Genomic DNA, 16,440 nt, shown 5'->3' with positions numbered 1-16,440 from the left:
CCCGCACTGGCTCAGTTGTTGGCCCCCCGCACTGGCTCAGTTGTTGGCCCCCCGCACTGGCTCAGTTGTTGGCCCCCCGCACTGGCTCTGCTCTCCTGGCACCAGCGATCGCGGGAGACGCGAGAAGTTTTGAAAAGCCCCCGGTGATCAGCTCCAGGTGAGAGGGGGAGGGGCGGCAGTCCGCTCTCGGCCCCTGTAGGCGTGGTTAGTTGTTGCCCCCCCCCCCGCACTGGCTCTGCTCTCCTGGCACCAGCGATGCGTCTTGAGCGTTCTAGTAACTGCTTCCTCATGTGTTCAAACCCTGTTTGCTGTTGTCATTTTCACTGAGTCTGCCTCCTTTATAAACAGAGTCCTGCTTTCTATTTATGCGAAATGCCCGGGGCCATCTAGGGTTGATTCGGTTTGTTTGGTATTTCCAGCAAATATTCATAGGTAAGGAGTTATTTGAGTTTCCCCATAATCCTGTTTTTTAATTAGTCAGTTGCTTTCAAAGATATGTGTTCCTTTGTGGCACTTGGAGGGAATCTTACTTTGATCATCCACATGTTCTCAGTATCCTGCTACTAATTTGCTTGAGTCAGGACCTCTTTTAGAGCCTTGCTTACTATTAGTTATAATCTTTAAACTTTTGTGTACACATAGAATTAAATGGTCAAATTGAGGATTGATTAAGCTAATGGGGCAATATTTTATGATTTTGTGTACAGTCTTTGTAACACTATACTAGATTTCAGGAGGTAATTAATCATCATCATAAATGCTTTGAAAAATATGATCATTCCTTAAATGGGAAGGCTCTTATCCATTGTTAGGTAGTTTTGTATTTAATCTAGACTGAGATTTCAAGGTCGGTTCTGCTGCGAGTGCCGATTTAGGGTCTAATGTCTGTCTGTCTCAACTCCAGCGTTTGAGATGGCTTGCACTTTTTTTTTTAAACTACGCTCTGTGTATTTTGCTGCTGTCCAAAGTAAGTCCATGGGATAAGAAACAAATTCTCCTTTTTGTTGTTAGGCAGCTTTGGATTACAAAAGTGACAAATCTATTGTTGATGTTGGCTTTGAAGCTGGAAAGAAGAATTTTTTGCAACTGGCGGATAAAGATGGGGAGCAGCCTCAGCTAATGACGGTAAGCGAATCTTTCTTCAACTTTCTATCTTGCTGTATTGCTTGTCACATTCATACATTTGTCAAAGGACTAAAGCGCAACAATAAGAAATTTCCTAGTTATCGTAAAGGAAAGTTTCAGGTGTATGAGTGGATGTCCTCCTTCCTCATGGACAGAACTCAATGACTTGGACTCCTCCCCCTCACACACCTCAGAACCCAAGAAACTCCTCTGCAGAGTCCCTCAATGATTTGCGCTTAGCCCAACACTCCCCTTACGAACATTGTCAGCACCCACGCCATCAACATAGTTTCCTACGCTAACACACAGCTCATCCTCTCCCTCAACGACTTAACCAGCACAGCCAAAGCAAACTTCGCAAACTGCGTGAGCAACGTCGCTTCTTGGATGAAAAGCAACTGACTGCAGCTCAACACAGACAAAACCGAAATCCTAATCTTCAGCAACTACCACTCCCCCGGGATGCCTTTTGGTGGCCCTCCGAACTCTTCCCCCCCACCCATCGCTGCGGACCCTGCCAAGACCTCTGTATCATCCTGGTCACCAACCCCTCCATGAGCAGAATGATCAACACAGTCAAATCAACGATATCTCCTTATCATGTTTCCACATCCGGTCACCCAGGATCTTATCACAAGTAGACTTGATTACGGAATAGCCCTCTACTTCGGCATCCCAACCCATGTCCTACACCAACTCCAAACCACCCAGAATGTCCGTGCCAGACTCAACCTCAAAATCTTGTGCGATAACCACATCTCTCCACTCCTCAACAATCGCCACCTCTGTCTTAGACTGGGAGACAGTAAGTTCAAGCTACTCACTCACAGCAAAAAAGTTTCCCACAACACCTTTCCAGCTTACCTCAACCACAATCTCAACTTCTATCCAACTCACCAGTCACCTTCGATCTACGTCTTAGGCAAGAGCACACCTCCCTCGCATCAAAATGAGAAACAGAGGATACCACTTCTGAAGGAAACTTAAGACATTAGGCTCTTACAGATGAAGCAGGCCTCATCCACCCCCCCACAACCTCCCCCGACCTGCCCTACTCCGAGCCGAGACACCCTCACAGGTGATTAGCTGCATTCTACAAATTCCCATAACATGGTAAGGACACCGAGACCAGGGTTATGCATCAGCCTTCTACATTTTATTCTCCAGCAGCATCCGATTACGCAGACCGTAATTACACCTCTCAGGAACACTAAGAAATAGTCAACATTCACAGCCAATATACATTTTGCTATTCTATAAGGGGGCTTTTCCCTTCCTTTCCTACCCCTTTCTTTGCATGGCCTCCTCTTTAGACTCACTATTCTTTCCTTTGCTCCATCTTCTGCTCATTTCCTACCACAAACAAAAGAAAAATATCACGACTAACTCTCAATCCTGTCAATACCTAGAGTTGATATAGACATCATTAAAAACCTTTATCAGCACAATTTTATTTAAGAAATCTAATCAAAAAACCTATTATTTACATTGAAATGGAGAATACTGGTATCTGTTCAATAATAAACTGCTGAATTCTGCAAAAATAACCTGGCTTCTAGGCCGGGTTTTGGATTTGATGAGAACCCATGGGTAGTATAATCCTCGTCTCCATATCCTTACTAAATTGAAACTTTCCTTTACGAAAGCTAGGAAATGTTTTATTTCATGTTAGGACCTGAGGCAGAGGTTATGCAAGTTGAAACTTACCAACCACACAAGCAAGGCTAAATCTACCACAGGTTGGAAATAAAACCTCTTGATTGTGGAATCTAATTTGCAGTGTTCATGATGTCCTCCATGCTTCGCTTCCAGTGAAAAGGCATTTGATGCCATGACTTCCTGGTGAAATGAGTGCCAAACACATTACAGTCAATAACTGCCTCCCCCATGATCCAGCAGACCCACCTGGCAGTGGTAGGGGAGCACAACGCCCTGAATGGTTTCCTGATTCAAATGGGTAACGGTCTTTTGCCCTGAGTTCGAACCTCCTCTGTATCACTATTATACACCCTCAGATAGTCCCCTACACACAGCATAGAGCAGTCTCTAAATGTTACAATTGAAATAAATCTGGAGTGGGTCTTTGTACCTCTACTGAAACTGAATGCAACTTTCTCTAGGGAAAATCCTGCTCAGTAGGTGAAGGGCTCTTGCATAAAAAACCTTTGCAAGAAATCAAGCACAGCAACATTGCTGGTTTCCCTAATAGTTGCTTAATGCCTCGCTACTGCTTCTGCTGCTACAAAAGGAAACATTTCAAAACTATGTTGAAGTCCCAAATAGTGTAGTAGCGTAGGAAAGCAGACATAGAGGTGAATTTCTCAAAGGAACTGCAGGGGTGTGGAATTTTCAAAATATTCTACTTGTCCAAGGGACAAAATGCCACTGAGATCTACATGTCCCGTAAAATCAACTTGTCCCACCTACTCCCGTCCATACAACAAACATAAGGGCTGACAGAGAAACAAGTGTATGCATCACCATAAATGCATGCACCTATGGAATGAGGGGCTAAATGTTTTGAAAATAAATATTTACTGATTAAAAATGAACACCCTTTGGCTTGCCTACAGACAGACAAAAGCATGTTTCATGCCCTGCCAAGGATCGAGAATCTCACTAAACCATGTATCTATAGAAGGAGAAAACGGAACCCTCATGATTGGTTTGCCCGCGCCATCAGTCTTGACATTCTTGAAGAATGGACGATGTACCGCACTGATGACAGTGCCATTAGTGAACCAAGAGGCACGGCAGAAGTGAACATTGTATGTTACCAGAATGTAGAGCAACATTGTAGTCTATATTAATTCAAAAACTGTTTTTTGTACAGCTCATATTCTGAACACATGCATTTGAAAGTGCTTCTCTTGATTATTTAGACAAAGTTACTTTTGGTGAATTAAAATATTTGCCTAAGATCACACCATTTAAGCATGGAAGCCAACTTTCAACTAGCCAGGTTCTCTTTCACAAACTATGAGTATTTAAATGGAGGCCCCCCTGGTTTCACACAAGCACTGTCCGAGTGTTTCTAGTTGTGTTCATTGGCAGAGCTCTGCATATGTATAAACTAGCACATACCAACTGAACAAACCACCAGATTTTTGTACTGCTGCCAAGTGAAATCAGCATTTTCTCTTCTTTAATGGCACCCTTCATATCTTTCTCACCACCATTTCACTAGTCAAGTCATTTTAAGACTTAACTAGTATACTGGACGGGGATACGTTATTCTGATGAATAGAACAGTTTTAATGATTATTTTTAATCAAACACAAGTCAAAGATGTCTGAACAATGAGAATGCCTCAGGCAGCAAGTCAGGTCTCAGCTAGAGTGAGAATTTGCTAACAGGTAGCAGTGAGTTCCTGCTCCACTATGTAGTTCTGGTCTACCCTTAGAAGCTAACTTGGGCCCCCCTAACATTTCAGTTATTTGGGGCACACAAGCAACACTTATTACAGTGCTACACTTCACACACTAAAATTCATTGCTCTTTATTTTGAGGATGACAGGCTGAGTAGGGCCCAGTAGCAGCCCTGGCTCCCGCTTCCAGCTGACAGAGCGAGGGGCGGAGGTGGGAGGTTCGCCACACTACTGAGTAACAGATAAGAAGGTGAGGAAAAAACAGCTTCAACCTTTTGAAATGGAAATAGAGCCATTACGCTGCCTGTTCTCGCCCGGGTCAAGCTTCGCCTTTTCTGCTGCTGTGTGCAGGATATTGAGGAAATACCCGTGGGCGGTGAGGCTTGCAGAAATGTCCCTCATGCAGACCCCCTGTGCGGTTGTCTCACCTTGGGGCACAATAAAGGAGGGAAAGAATGTCTTGCTTCTCAAGGGGATCCAGGCTCCGAGCAGATGGCCTGTGCCCACAGCCACTTGCCCTGTAGGTAGTGCGCACGCACTTTAAAGTGGCGTTTGGTGCTTTAAAAAAAAAAACGAAGCGGGACATTCTTTTTCTTCACCGTATGGATCGATGTGAATTTTAATGTGGCATGAATACGCTAGCATAAGACTTTCAGTGCTAATAAAAGAATGCCTTTTTTTTTGCGGTTTTATATACCGCAAACTCGACCTGAAGGTATTGGAGCGCTTTACAGGAGCGCCAGTTACATTTACAGAAGGACACATTCATTTTTTTCGCTGCACTATTAAATTGACGCAGCTGCACGGGAAATCAAATGTGTTATGCAGAGGGGACATTTAGGTTGTAGAGTCCCAAAATGCGCCTTCTAATCCAAGACCATGGCCTCACTTTACCACCGTGGTGTAATCTGGACAACCTCATTACTTAATTATCCAGTGTCCTTTAGTTAGCAGTTAAGCAAGCCTAGCAGCTCAAGAAAGAAACTGTAGCGCCGTGGCAGCTTAAAAGAAATGCGCACAACGGGCTGAATTATGGGAAAGATTCCGCCAATTTGAGAAGGAAATTGCCCAATATGGTAATTCTGTGTCACACATCTAGTGTGAAAGGGAGTTCTAATCTGCTCTCTGCACAGCAATGGAAACGTGCTCTGTTGGCACGATTTACAGCACGGCTCCTATAGTAGCGTTTGGGCTCATCTGTTGGTACTTCAGGTGTGGAGTTAACTAAATTCTGGGGCTCCCGGAGCTAGAGCACTTACGCCGAACATCATGGGCAACAAAGGCACTCGTTCCTGATATGTTGTCAACAGTGAATTTAAAATGCAAGGCCGAAAGTGATATATATGAATATTCAAAACCCCACAAACAGGCAGCGTAGTTCTGGGAGGATTTGGTAAAAGGTCACAAGCCGTAGTAAACAGGCAGTGACTGGGCCCCAATAATAGGGACTCAGTGGGTTCTTGATCAGGCCAGGCTTGAAACCCTATACTCTTTTAATCTTTGAAGAGCAATATCCACCCTGCTACCTCGCCCCCTCCCTTACATTAACCATACGCATCAGGTTCATTTAGCTTAGCGTATACCCCCCCCTTGCTTTTGGTTGTTGCTCTATTTCAGTGAGTTGCTCTTTAGAATATAAGTGACGGCCCCACTTCACCCCCTGGCGTGCACACAACCATGAAGGTGTTAGCTAGCTGCAGTCTACTTGTAGATTTTGGACATGCTCGTGCACCCCATCATCATAATTTTACAGGTCGGCAGTAACGGGAAGGTAGGTGGAAGGTGTTTGGGGAGACAGGGGGTAGGGCTGCTGCCTCAAAGCACACAAATGGAACCGTCCTACCCAAACCAAGACCGAGGCAGCAGCGTGAAGAGCTGATGGCTCGTAAGGCCGATCAGACTCCCCACCTTACTGTGTTTGATGCAAATGCAGCGGTACCCGGATCCTTTGGCGGGCTTCTCTGGAGGTGGAAACCAGTGATCATGTTTATAGAGGTCTGTTAGCTCCTCGCCCACTGCCCCTTCAAAACCCCGCAGTCTGCTCTCGCTCACTCAACCCCGAAGCAACGAGGATAGAAAGCGGGCGGCAGCACTGATCTCTGGGTGCCCATAGGACAGTAGGACTAGGTAGTGGTGGTGGCAGGGTCCTGCGTCACAACGGGGCCTCATGTAAAGAAGGGGGGGCAGAATGTCATCTGATTTTCGGATCCCTTGGATGGTTAGGGACGCTTGATAGTGCCACAGTGTGTGGAGTAAGTTGAAGTTAGCGTGGCTGTGGTAAAGGGACAGTGACTGTTCTCTTGGACAGTGGGATAAGGCTCCCAGCTAATTCGGTCTGCAGCTTGTTTTCAATACTCTGTTTCCTCCGGCCCTATCGATCAGCAGTCTCGCTGAGGCCCACAGACAGGTCCTTAATCAGACCGGGTCAAGTTACCTCTTATTTCCGATCCCCCGTACTGCGGCGCCGCTTTACTGGGCCCTCTACTTCAGTGCCCCCCACGTTTTATGCTGTCTCACGCTCCAATAGCAGCGATGAGAGCCCGCGCTTTCTGGAACCACAAGGACACGCATTATACACGGTCTCTCACAGCAAACGTGCGCACCGGTTCTATTCTAATTACAGAGCGATCAGCAAGCTGAGCAAAATATAACCCTTTTGAACACTCTACAAGTGCTATGGCGGGCATTATGGCATTGCCTATTTTACCTTAATGTATTGCCTCGCGGCGGCCACAAACTCCTGCTTGCTGAGACTGAGTGACGTTTTCACTCCCTAAGCCAATCACTGTCTAGAGCCCAGTTATGGGCTGCTAGCCAATCAGAAGCCTCCAAAGGCTTCCGGCACGCTTATCTGATTGGCTGTGAGCCCCAGAGTGCCCACAGCCTGTCTTATTTATGTGATTTAATGTCTACTTCTCCGTCGGACGAAATAGACATTAAATCTTCTTGCCCACCGATAAAAACAACTTGGTTCGGGCGTCGGGCGATATGATTCCCCCACCCCTGGAACTTCTGTAACATTGGGTGGTCACCCACGTGTGAAGCATCTGTTGGGAGATGACCTGCTGCTATGGCAGAGTGAATAGTGTTTAATGACCGGTAAACAGGGCCCTAAGAAGCCAATTATAACAAGAAATTTAGTATATGTACCAGCTCTGACTTTACGGGGTCCAGGCGTCTTCACTGAAACCAGCCAAGCCATCTTTTCCAAGCTAATCTGTAAGGCTTAACTGTGTTTTATATATACCTTTTGGATGTGTGCCAACTTTTCTCGATAAACCTCAAATTTTCCAGCATACCCTGTAATCTTCCAGGGCATGAGTCATTGACTGCCTTCTGTCAAGAGGTCGTGAGGGAGACGCTTTGGATTCCTCAGAATGTAGAAATGGAGAGGAAGAAGGATTGAAAAGTTGGAGTTTGGAAGTTCCGGAAGAACCAGATTCCATGCTTAAGACTTCCAAATCAGTGATCAACACCAACTCAGCTTTTTGTCTTCTGGCATGTGCCGTTCCTCTTATGATCACAATGAATAGTGGAAATGCTTACCCTTGCCCTGCGTCGAGTCTTGGAGAAACTTTCTATTGCAGCTGCAGCTAGGTCAGGTTTCCAAATGTAGTACCTGCCTAGTTGATGATCCAGCCTAGATGCAAAGAGATCAATTGAAAACGCTTTGCGTGCCTGATGCAGTACATCTGGATCCAGCTTCTGTATACTCAAATTCTGCAGTTAACGGGAATCCCAGTCTGCTACTGTTTTTCTTGAGCCAGGTAGGTACTCTGTTATTCAAGTTACCTGGTGCCAAAAAAACCTTGACTACGTCCAATAGGATCTTTGATCTGGTGCCCACTAAATGATTTATGCTGCAAAGTGATGCAATGTTTATCCTCAACAGAATGCAGCTCTAAGCCTTCTCCTTTGTCTACTGTTAAACTACCAAAGATCCCATTAGGAGTTCCAAGCAGTTGATATGGAGTTTGAGCTCCTGCTCAGACCATTTTTCTCTTGTAGATAACTTGCTGCATTTTGCCTGTTCCATTAACATCCAGGTCAGTTACCAGATCAAATTATAGCTGTAAATCTCTCTTCTGTTCATGTTCATCTACCATCGAATTTGCTCTTTGGTCTCCTTAGGGAGGGGTACACCTTCAAGGAGGTGAGGTCCCTTTTCTGATGCGATATTCAGTCTCTTGCGAACCCCATAGTGGAGAGAACTTGTTAACTTTCCCTGAGAGAGCTGGACCACCAGCCACAGTATTGCAAAGGTATGTCCTAGGTTTGGTTGGAGTACTTCTCAGTTCTTGGCAAATTCATGCAATTGTCCTCAATGGGAGCCTGAGACTGGGCTTAGATTGATGTGGAACCCTAGGAAGATTACTTGTTGCAAGAGCAGCATCAGTGACTTCTTGTTTTTGACAAGCCCCAAGCTTTACAGAAGTGATATCGTATTGGACAGATGTTCTGCCGGCCTTCTCTGGCATTGTTCCATCAACGGGATATAGTCCAATTATACAATGAGCTGAATGCTCTGAGTCTTTGGCTTTTTCCACCACCAGTTTCAAGACCTTGGTGAAGCACCAGGGGGCTGAGGACATGCCAAAAGGGAATGACTTGAATCTGTGTGTCTCATTTTGAGATAATTTAAGAAATCTGCGATATGGTTTGAATATGGGAATGGTAAGGTATACATCCCTCAGATCTAGCCCCTGAACTGTATACTTCCCTGAGTAGATAAATGCCTTCCATTTTGCAGTGGTGGTAGAGTAGCCTCTCAATGAATTACCTGAGATGTATTGGTTTCACACCTAAAATAGGTTACTGAAAAAACCTTGTGGGCAGAGAGTTGGCTTGGCAATGACTCTTTTCTCCTGTAACTCTCTACCCCTTGATCTGTTAGGAATGAGTCTGCTTCAGAAAAGGACAGGGGTAAGGTTATTGAGGTTGTTTGTGGGAGCCATAAGACTCCTCCATCATTGGTTAGAGCCTGCCTATATGGTTCAGAGAGGACTAACCTGACCTCTACATTTGCACGGGAAGAACAGGTAACACTTAACCAGAATGTTTTCCAGAGTTTAAACTGCTTCAAGGTGATCCTTGGCACCTCTAACCCTTGCTGTCCTGCAGGAGGGCTAGAATCTATTGTATCTGTTCTAATCTTGCCAGTGGCACCTTTGTTGTACTGTCCCTGCTTGGGATCTTGATGGAGAAAGCAGAGGGTCAAGCACTTCCTAGCACGACTGGCCCCAGTGGATTTCTTGGGGCAATTACCTTTTTGATAAATACCTAGACTTTGTCCATGAAGGCAACAGTGGACATATCTTTCACCAATTCTTTGATGAAAGGATCCCCAAAGAGGCCCCCCCAGGGTTACCGTGCCTGCCTTCAAAGAGGTTAGATTGTCTGGTTTAGGATTTGCCTTAATGAGATTAGATCGGCGCTGCTCTCTGGATATGGTTTGCATTTCCCCCAAAAATAGCTAATTGGGCCTAACCTTACAGGAACTCTGTGGATGTTAAGCCACCTGACTGCCTAGCCTCCTCTGCCATATTTAGGATTTTAGTGTGTGTGCCTGCCAAATCCAGAAGTTTAACTGGGCAAGGTATCCAGGATTGGTCGATTAAACTTTTTATGATCTTTGACCTACTTCAGTAGGAAGGTAGCCATCTTGGGATCTGTCGCTGATATCTGACCGACATCTAGTCACAGATTCCTTACCTTAGAATTTCCCAGGCGTCGTGCTGTATCCAGAAGAATTTTGCTCGAGCAATACCCTTGCGTGCCGTGTAAAGTTGCCGGCGTCTTCTGCACCAGATGTGACATCAGTGCAGTGTAGGAAGTGACATCTGTCTCACCTATATAGGAGCCACCTCTGCCCCTGATGTCAGTTCTTTTCTTTCTGCGCAAGCTAGCACAGATCTGTGAAGAGAGCTACCCTCTATCACTTTTTGACAGGCTTTTTTTGACATTTTGTCCACTATTCTGGTGTTTGGGTATTTTCCTCAATATCGAGCCATGTTGGCGACAGATAAACACTTATTTGGTCTCTGGTGCATAGAGCGTGACCACGTCTCGAAGTGGCACTCTGACTGCTGGGCAATGTTTCTGAAGGCTTTGAGGGAGCGGTTCCTAGAGCTGTTTGCGGCCCTACATTCAGCTCCACGCTGTTCGTCCCGGTCGAGAGGAAGGTCCGGGCACCTCTCCTGGAGTCCTAAGTCCTTGTCCTCCCACTCGAAGTTGTCGAGTCAGTCCGGTAAGAGCCATAAGAAACGCATGAAGTTGAAGTGTGCTTCAACTTCTCCCTCTAGGTCTAATCCTGCGGAACCTGTGCCTAGGTTGGCTCGGTGCATCGCTGCCTTTCCAGGGGCGTCCCCCACCCAGCTTAAAGAATACTATGACTCCATGTACCTCATATTTGGGCAACCTGATCCTCCCAGCATGCCTTTGGACCCCATTGGATTCCGTGCCAGTGGCTCCGGCGCCAAAGCCCTCAATGGAACTGTTGGTGGATCTGGACTAGTGCCGGTCGTGCCCCTGATATCTTCCCTGTATTAGCAACCAAGAGTTGGCTCTAATCAGTTAGGCTGAGCACTTATATCTATAAAGCAAAAGAAAGTGCCTAAACTGATACAGCTAGTCACACGTAATTTGAACTCACCAAGGAAGAAATCGCATTTCCGCCCGGGATTTTGCTAATTAATAGCGGTTTATTTGTTCAATTTTTAAGAAAAGTTTTTCAAAGTTTTTACATGTTATATACAATAGGACACTACACCATTAAACTAAACAATATTTTGACACTATAGATACTCAATCATACTGGTCAGACACATCACAGTCATTCAAAACTCCATACATCCATTCATACACAATCTGGAAAAAGAGAAACAAAGGTTGCTCAATAAATCAATACATAAGGTATAATACATAAATGCATATCAACCTGGAACAAAGTACACTTGGAATTAAACATAAAATCAATTATTTGATGAAAGACTTGTATATCAAATGTGTACAAAACTCGAGTGCAGTATTTATCAACACTTGGGTTTTAAAGAACAGAGCAACACTTAATACAAGGGCCTACGCGTTTCGAATCCCAATCGAAGTCAAAGAGGGATTCTCCTCAGGGCCAATGGAATATCTGGAAAACATAAAAATGATCTCTATGTAAAGAAATTCATGAGTGACTCTGTGAAACTAAATGAGTGAACCACCACCAACTCGAACAGCTTACCCCACTGGTCTACGAGGCGACTTGGAAGGTGTGGTGGAGCAGAGGTATCTGCAGGGGAAGGGAATACTTGAATGAGGGGATGAAAATAATCAAACCGGCCAAACGGGTGTGTCATGGAGAACGAAAAATCGCTGTACCTGTCTAATGAAGCTGGGAATCAGCGAACATGGACTGAATCTTTTTAGCAGGTGCAGACAAAGTCTTTGCGGGGAGACGGTCTCACTAAAAAGTAAAAAAATACAAATGGAGATTGCTAATGTCCATCCTGCTACGGCATATGGGGGTCTAAGGTCACGAAGATTTTTCACAGGTGTCTTACCAAGTTGGATGGCCAAGAAGTCCGTTGTAAGTATACGGCTCCAAGAAGGTCGGGGACAAAGGGTTCCTCGTTTAGTTCAATTGATAAGTCCTACAAAACCAAGGAGGAGTTACTTGTCTACCCATTCGAAATTGATGGGCAGGTATAATCACATGACATTCACAACGTGCCCCTCTAATTGAACACTCTATTAAAAAAACGGGTATATGACAAATAGCGAGGTAAATTACCTGCACTGTGGCAGACACTTGGCTCAGTGAGGGGACGGGAATATAGACCCGTGGGTTGCCATTACGGAGGGATGTGAATCCTAAATGCAAAAGGGCAAACAGGTTTTAAATCATAACGCAACAATTGTGGGGAGAAAACAGAACTGCAGAAGCTACTACCAGTTCTTACCTAGTGAAAAATGATCGCGCGCCGCAATAGACAGCCAACGTGTCGTTTGGGCGTCTGGGCAGAACTAATCTCTCGCGCATGCGCAGACCGGCCGGTCTCTCTCTCAGAAATGGACAGGCGGGCGGGTGGAACACTACTCGCCCGCGCTTGCGCTTCAACAACATGGAAGGGAGTGGAATTGACATATTTATTGCCACACCTAACGGCACTATCGGTGTAAAAAGCCATTCGCAAGCATAAATGGAAAGGTACTACTTAACAATATTTTGGCAAAAAATGTATCACCTTCGCACACAGAAGAGTCAGATATTTGCAATGAACAGGGCCCTGTCATTTTTAGAGCTTATAAATCTCTGACAATTCATTTAGGCCTATAACGGCCGTATTAAACTTGACAATAAGGAGCGCTTCCCTTTTGGAGAGTCTAGCATCCCAGTCACCTCCTCGGGGATCGCGCTCAACCCTGGAAATGATAGTCCATTTTAGATCTTTGGTTTGGTGGCCCAATCTGTTCCAATGATTGACCAGGGGTGCTGTTTCTACTCGATTTTTTAGTCTAGATTTGTGCTGAGAAATTCTTTGCCGAACCTCCTGATTCGTTTTACTGATATACAAGAGTCCGCAAGGGCAAAGGATGCCATAGACAACGTATCTTGACTTGCAATTACTAAATGTCTCGTGTTTCCACGAGACACCTTTATGCTGAAATAGAGAACCCTCTATGGTCGTCTCGCAACATAGACCGGTCCCACATTTATGGTGTCCTGTGATGGGATTAAGACCCATTATTTGTCGAATGGAAGGGGGGGCTTCCCTAGCTATTGCTGCTCTAACCACGTAATTGGCTATGCTCTTTTCCTTTTTAAAAGCAAAGAGTGGCGGTTTATTGAGGCCCTCGTTTAAATTTTTGACTAAATGCCAATTTTGGTTTATTACTTTTTTTAGCTGGTTGGCATTGGGGCAGAATGTCGTGACACACACCTGTCGTTTTAACTGTGGTTTGCTGCGTCGTTCAAGGAGCGTTTCCCTGGGGGTCCAACGTGCCCTTTTCATGCAATTTGATACCAGTTTTTTTGGGTACCCTCGGTCACACAGTTTAGTCATCAAATTTATGGCATGGGACTTGTAGTCTTCATTAGTTGTACAATTTCTTCGTATCCGAAGAAATTGCCCCAGTGGGAGATTCTCTCTTAGACTCCTCGGGTGGTTGCTAGAGAATAAGAGGGCTTTATTCCGATCCGTTGGTTTAACAAAAAGGGAAGTAGATAATTTGCCTTCGGTTGGAAAAACTTCCACATCCAAGAAGGATATTTTTTCTTTCGACAGTATCATGCTAAACTTGATGTCTGCAGTACGTGCATTCAGCCAGTCATAAAAGCATCTCAGTTCCTCTTCCCCACCTTTCCACACCATAAAAACATCATCTATGAAGCGTAGCCACACTCCAATGTGATCTTTGAAGGGGTTGTTGTTGTATACATAAGTGTCCTCATATAGTGACATAAAAAGGACTGCCAATTCTGGAGCGAAAGGGCAGCCCATCGTCACCCCCTTTACTTGAAAGTAAAAATCTTTCCCAAAGCAAAAGTAATTCTTTTGAAGTGCAAAAGAAGCGAGGTCAATCAGGAATTTTGTTGGCACCTGTACAGGTCTCGATCTCAGTTCCAGGAAGTGGGTGAGCACAGCCACCGCTTCATCCTGGGGGATCTGGGTGTAGAGTGAAGTGACATCCAGGGTAACCAGGATGTCACTGCCCTCACTAAACTCTATTGTTTCAAGTTTATTGATAAAATCTGTAGTGTCCTGCAGATATGATGTGACAAGGGTCATGAATTGTTTCAGAAACACGTCGACATATTTGGCAACTGGTTCGAGCAGGGAGTCGCATCCTGCCACGATTGGTCTCCCCGGGGGTTTGTTTTGGTCTTTATGTACCTTTGGTAAAATATAAAAAAGAGGTACTTTTGGATGTTTATTTTGTAAAACATCCAGCTCTTTGGGACCTACAAAACCTTCTTCATAACCATCTTTAATGATAGCGAAGAGTTGGTGCTGTAGTTCTAACGTGGGGTCTTTCCCGATTTTGCGATAGCATGCCTGATCATTCAATTGCCTAAGCACTTCAAAGTTTTGTACACATTTGATATACAAGTCTTTCATCAAATAATTGATTTTATGTTTAATTCCAAGTGTACTTTGTTCCAGGTTGATATGCATTTATGTATTATACCTTATGTATTGATTTATTGAGCAACCTTTGTTTCTCTTTTTCCAGATTGTGTATGAATGGATGTATGGAGTTTTGAATGACTGTGATATGTCTGACCAGTATGATTGAGTATCTATAGTGTCAAAATATTGTTTAGTTTAATGGTGTAGTGTCCTATTGTATATAACATGTAAAAACTTTGAAAAACTTTTTTCTTAAAAATTGAACAAATAAACCGCTATTAATTAGCAAAATCCCCGGCGGAAATGCGATTTCTTCCTTGGTGAGTTCAAATTACGTGTGACTAGCTGTATCAGTTTAGGCACTTTCTTTTGCCTGATATCTTCCCTGGCACCGGCCCCTGGTCCGAGACTCCCAAATTCACTGGTGCCCCCCGGCAGCGCCAGACCCATTCTTATCCCAGACAAGCAGGTTCTGCGCCAACGGCACCCTTGGATCCTAGGTTGGTTTCTCAGCCTTATTTAGAGTGGCTAGGAATATTGGAAGATTGGGAGGGGTCACTGGACCCTTTAGAAGACCAGCGTAAGCTCAAAATGGACTGATATGAGGAATTGGGTGAGGCCAGTGGACTGGATATTCCCCAGATTCTGGCTCACCTTTCTCTCCCTACCATGGCTAGGGTGGAGGGAGCTTCCTATGCTATGGTGGTGAGAAAGGCAGCAGTGGTCCTAGAGCTTCTGCTCCCTTTGGTGTAAGTCAAGACTAACATTTTGACAGGGGTCCTGCAGCCGGGTGTCTCCTCCGCGGAACACCTCCTTCCTTCCTTTCAACGAGGCCTTGACTGATGTTCTTCTGGGAATCTGGTCCAAGTCTAGCACTGGGGCTCCTGTGAATTGGACAATTGCCCGCCATCATCGCCCTGCACAGGGTGACCCAAAATTCCTCACCTCCCACCCTACCCCCAAGAGATTGGTGGTCCAAACATCTACCTTACAAGCTTCCTTCCGCACCCCCGGGGAATCCAAGCAGCTGCATAGTTGGGGCAAGAAGATTTTTTGCTGGTGCCATCCTTGCTTTTAGGTCTGTGTACTCTGCATGCCTATTGACCTGTTACATCCACTCCTGGTGGGAAACTGTTCCGCAAGGGCTGCCACAGGTCCCGGAGGAAGCCTGAGCTATTCTCTCACCATTTGTATTGGACGAGCGAGATGCAGAAAGTTCACCATTCGTTGTGGGTTTGATACAACCAATTGGCTGGGCAGAGCAATCTCATCGTCTGTGGCTGTTCAATTCCATGCCTGGTAGAGTACTTCTGGCTTTTGTGGGGCTGTCCAGGCTTCCTTTATGGACATATCCTTAGATGGCACCATCTCTTCAGAGACCAGGCAGACATGCCCCTGGAGCTCTTTATGGACTCGCAGGCTATGGCCAAGTCCTTGGTGACTACCCATCCCCGTCTGCTTTTAGCCTCTTTTGTGGTCATGGAAGCCATATCCTAGCCTCAAAACTGTGCAAGTTCAGCAACCTCTCCATGGCTCCTTTCAACCCCTTGGGTCAGGCGGCCAGAGGTCAAGTCAGTCCACTCCTCCCCCTGCTGCTGCTAAACCTTCCTAGTCTGGCCCTTCAAGGTCATGGGTGGCCGGTTGGTGGCAGGATCAGCCATCACCTACACTATTAGCAAGACATCACCTCAGACATGTGGGTTCTTCAGATAGTGCAAAAGGGCTGCTTCCTTCCCTTTGAGACTACCCCTCCCTTCATGCCTCTGACTTACAACCCGGCTGAATGAGGACCAAGAGCTTTCTATCTGAAAAACACTGTGGTCATA

General features: G+C 45.4%; 1 protein-coding gene across 4 annotated transcripts in view; it reads left to right on the top strand.

Moving 5' to 3' along the window:
- USP47 (ubiquitin specific peptidase 47) overlaps window positions 1–16,440 on the top strand; it is a 1,403,284-nt gene that overhangs the window by 134,418 nt on the left and 1,252,426 nt on the right. For all 4 annotated transcript variants that reach the window (XM_078680933.1, XM_078680934.1, XM_078680932.1 and 1 more), the window contains one exon: window positions 1,012–1,125. In XM_078680933.1, coding sequence (XP_078537059.1) covers window positions 1,012–1,125 — 114 coding nt within the window. The remainder of the gene's footprint in view (window positions 1–1,011; window positions 1,126–16,440) is intronic.

The sequence above is a fragment of the Lissotriton helveticus genome, chromosome 3_1 (assembly GCF_964261635.1).
Source record: "Lissotriton helveticus chromosome 3_1, aLisHel1.1, whole genome shotgun sequence".
Taxonomy (NCBI): domain Eukaryota; kingdom Metazoa; phylum Chordata; class Amphibia; order Caudata; family Salamandridae; genus Lissotriton; species Lissotriton helveticus.
Note: the sequence above shows the minus strand (reverse complement) of the source record. Positions and strands in the feature narration are given on the sequence as shown.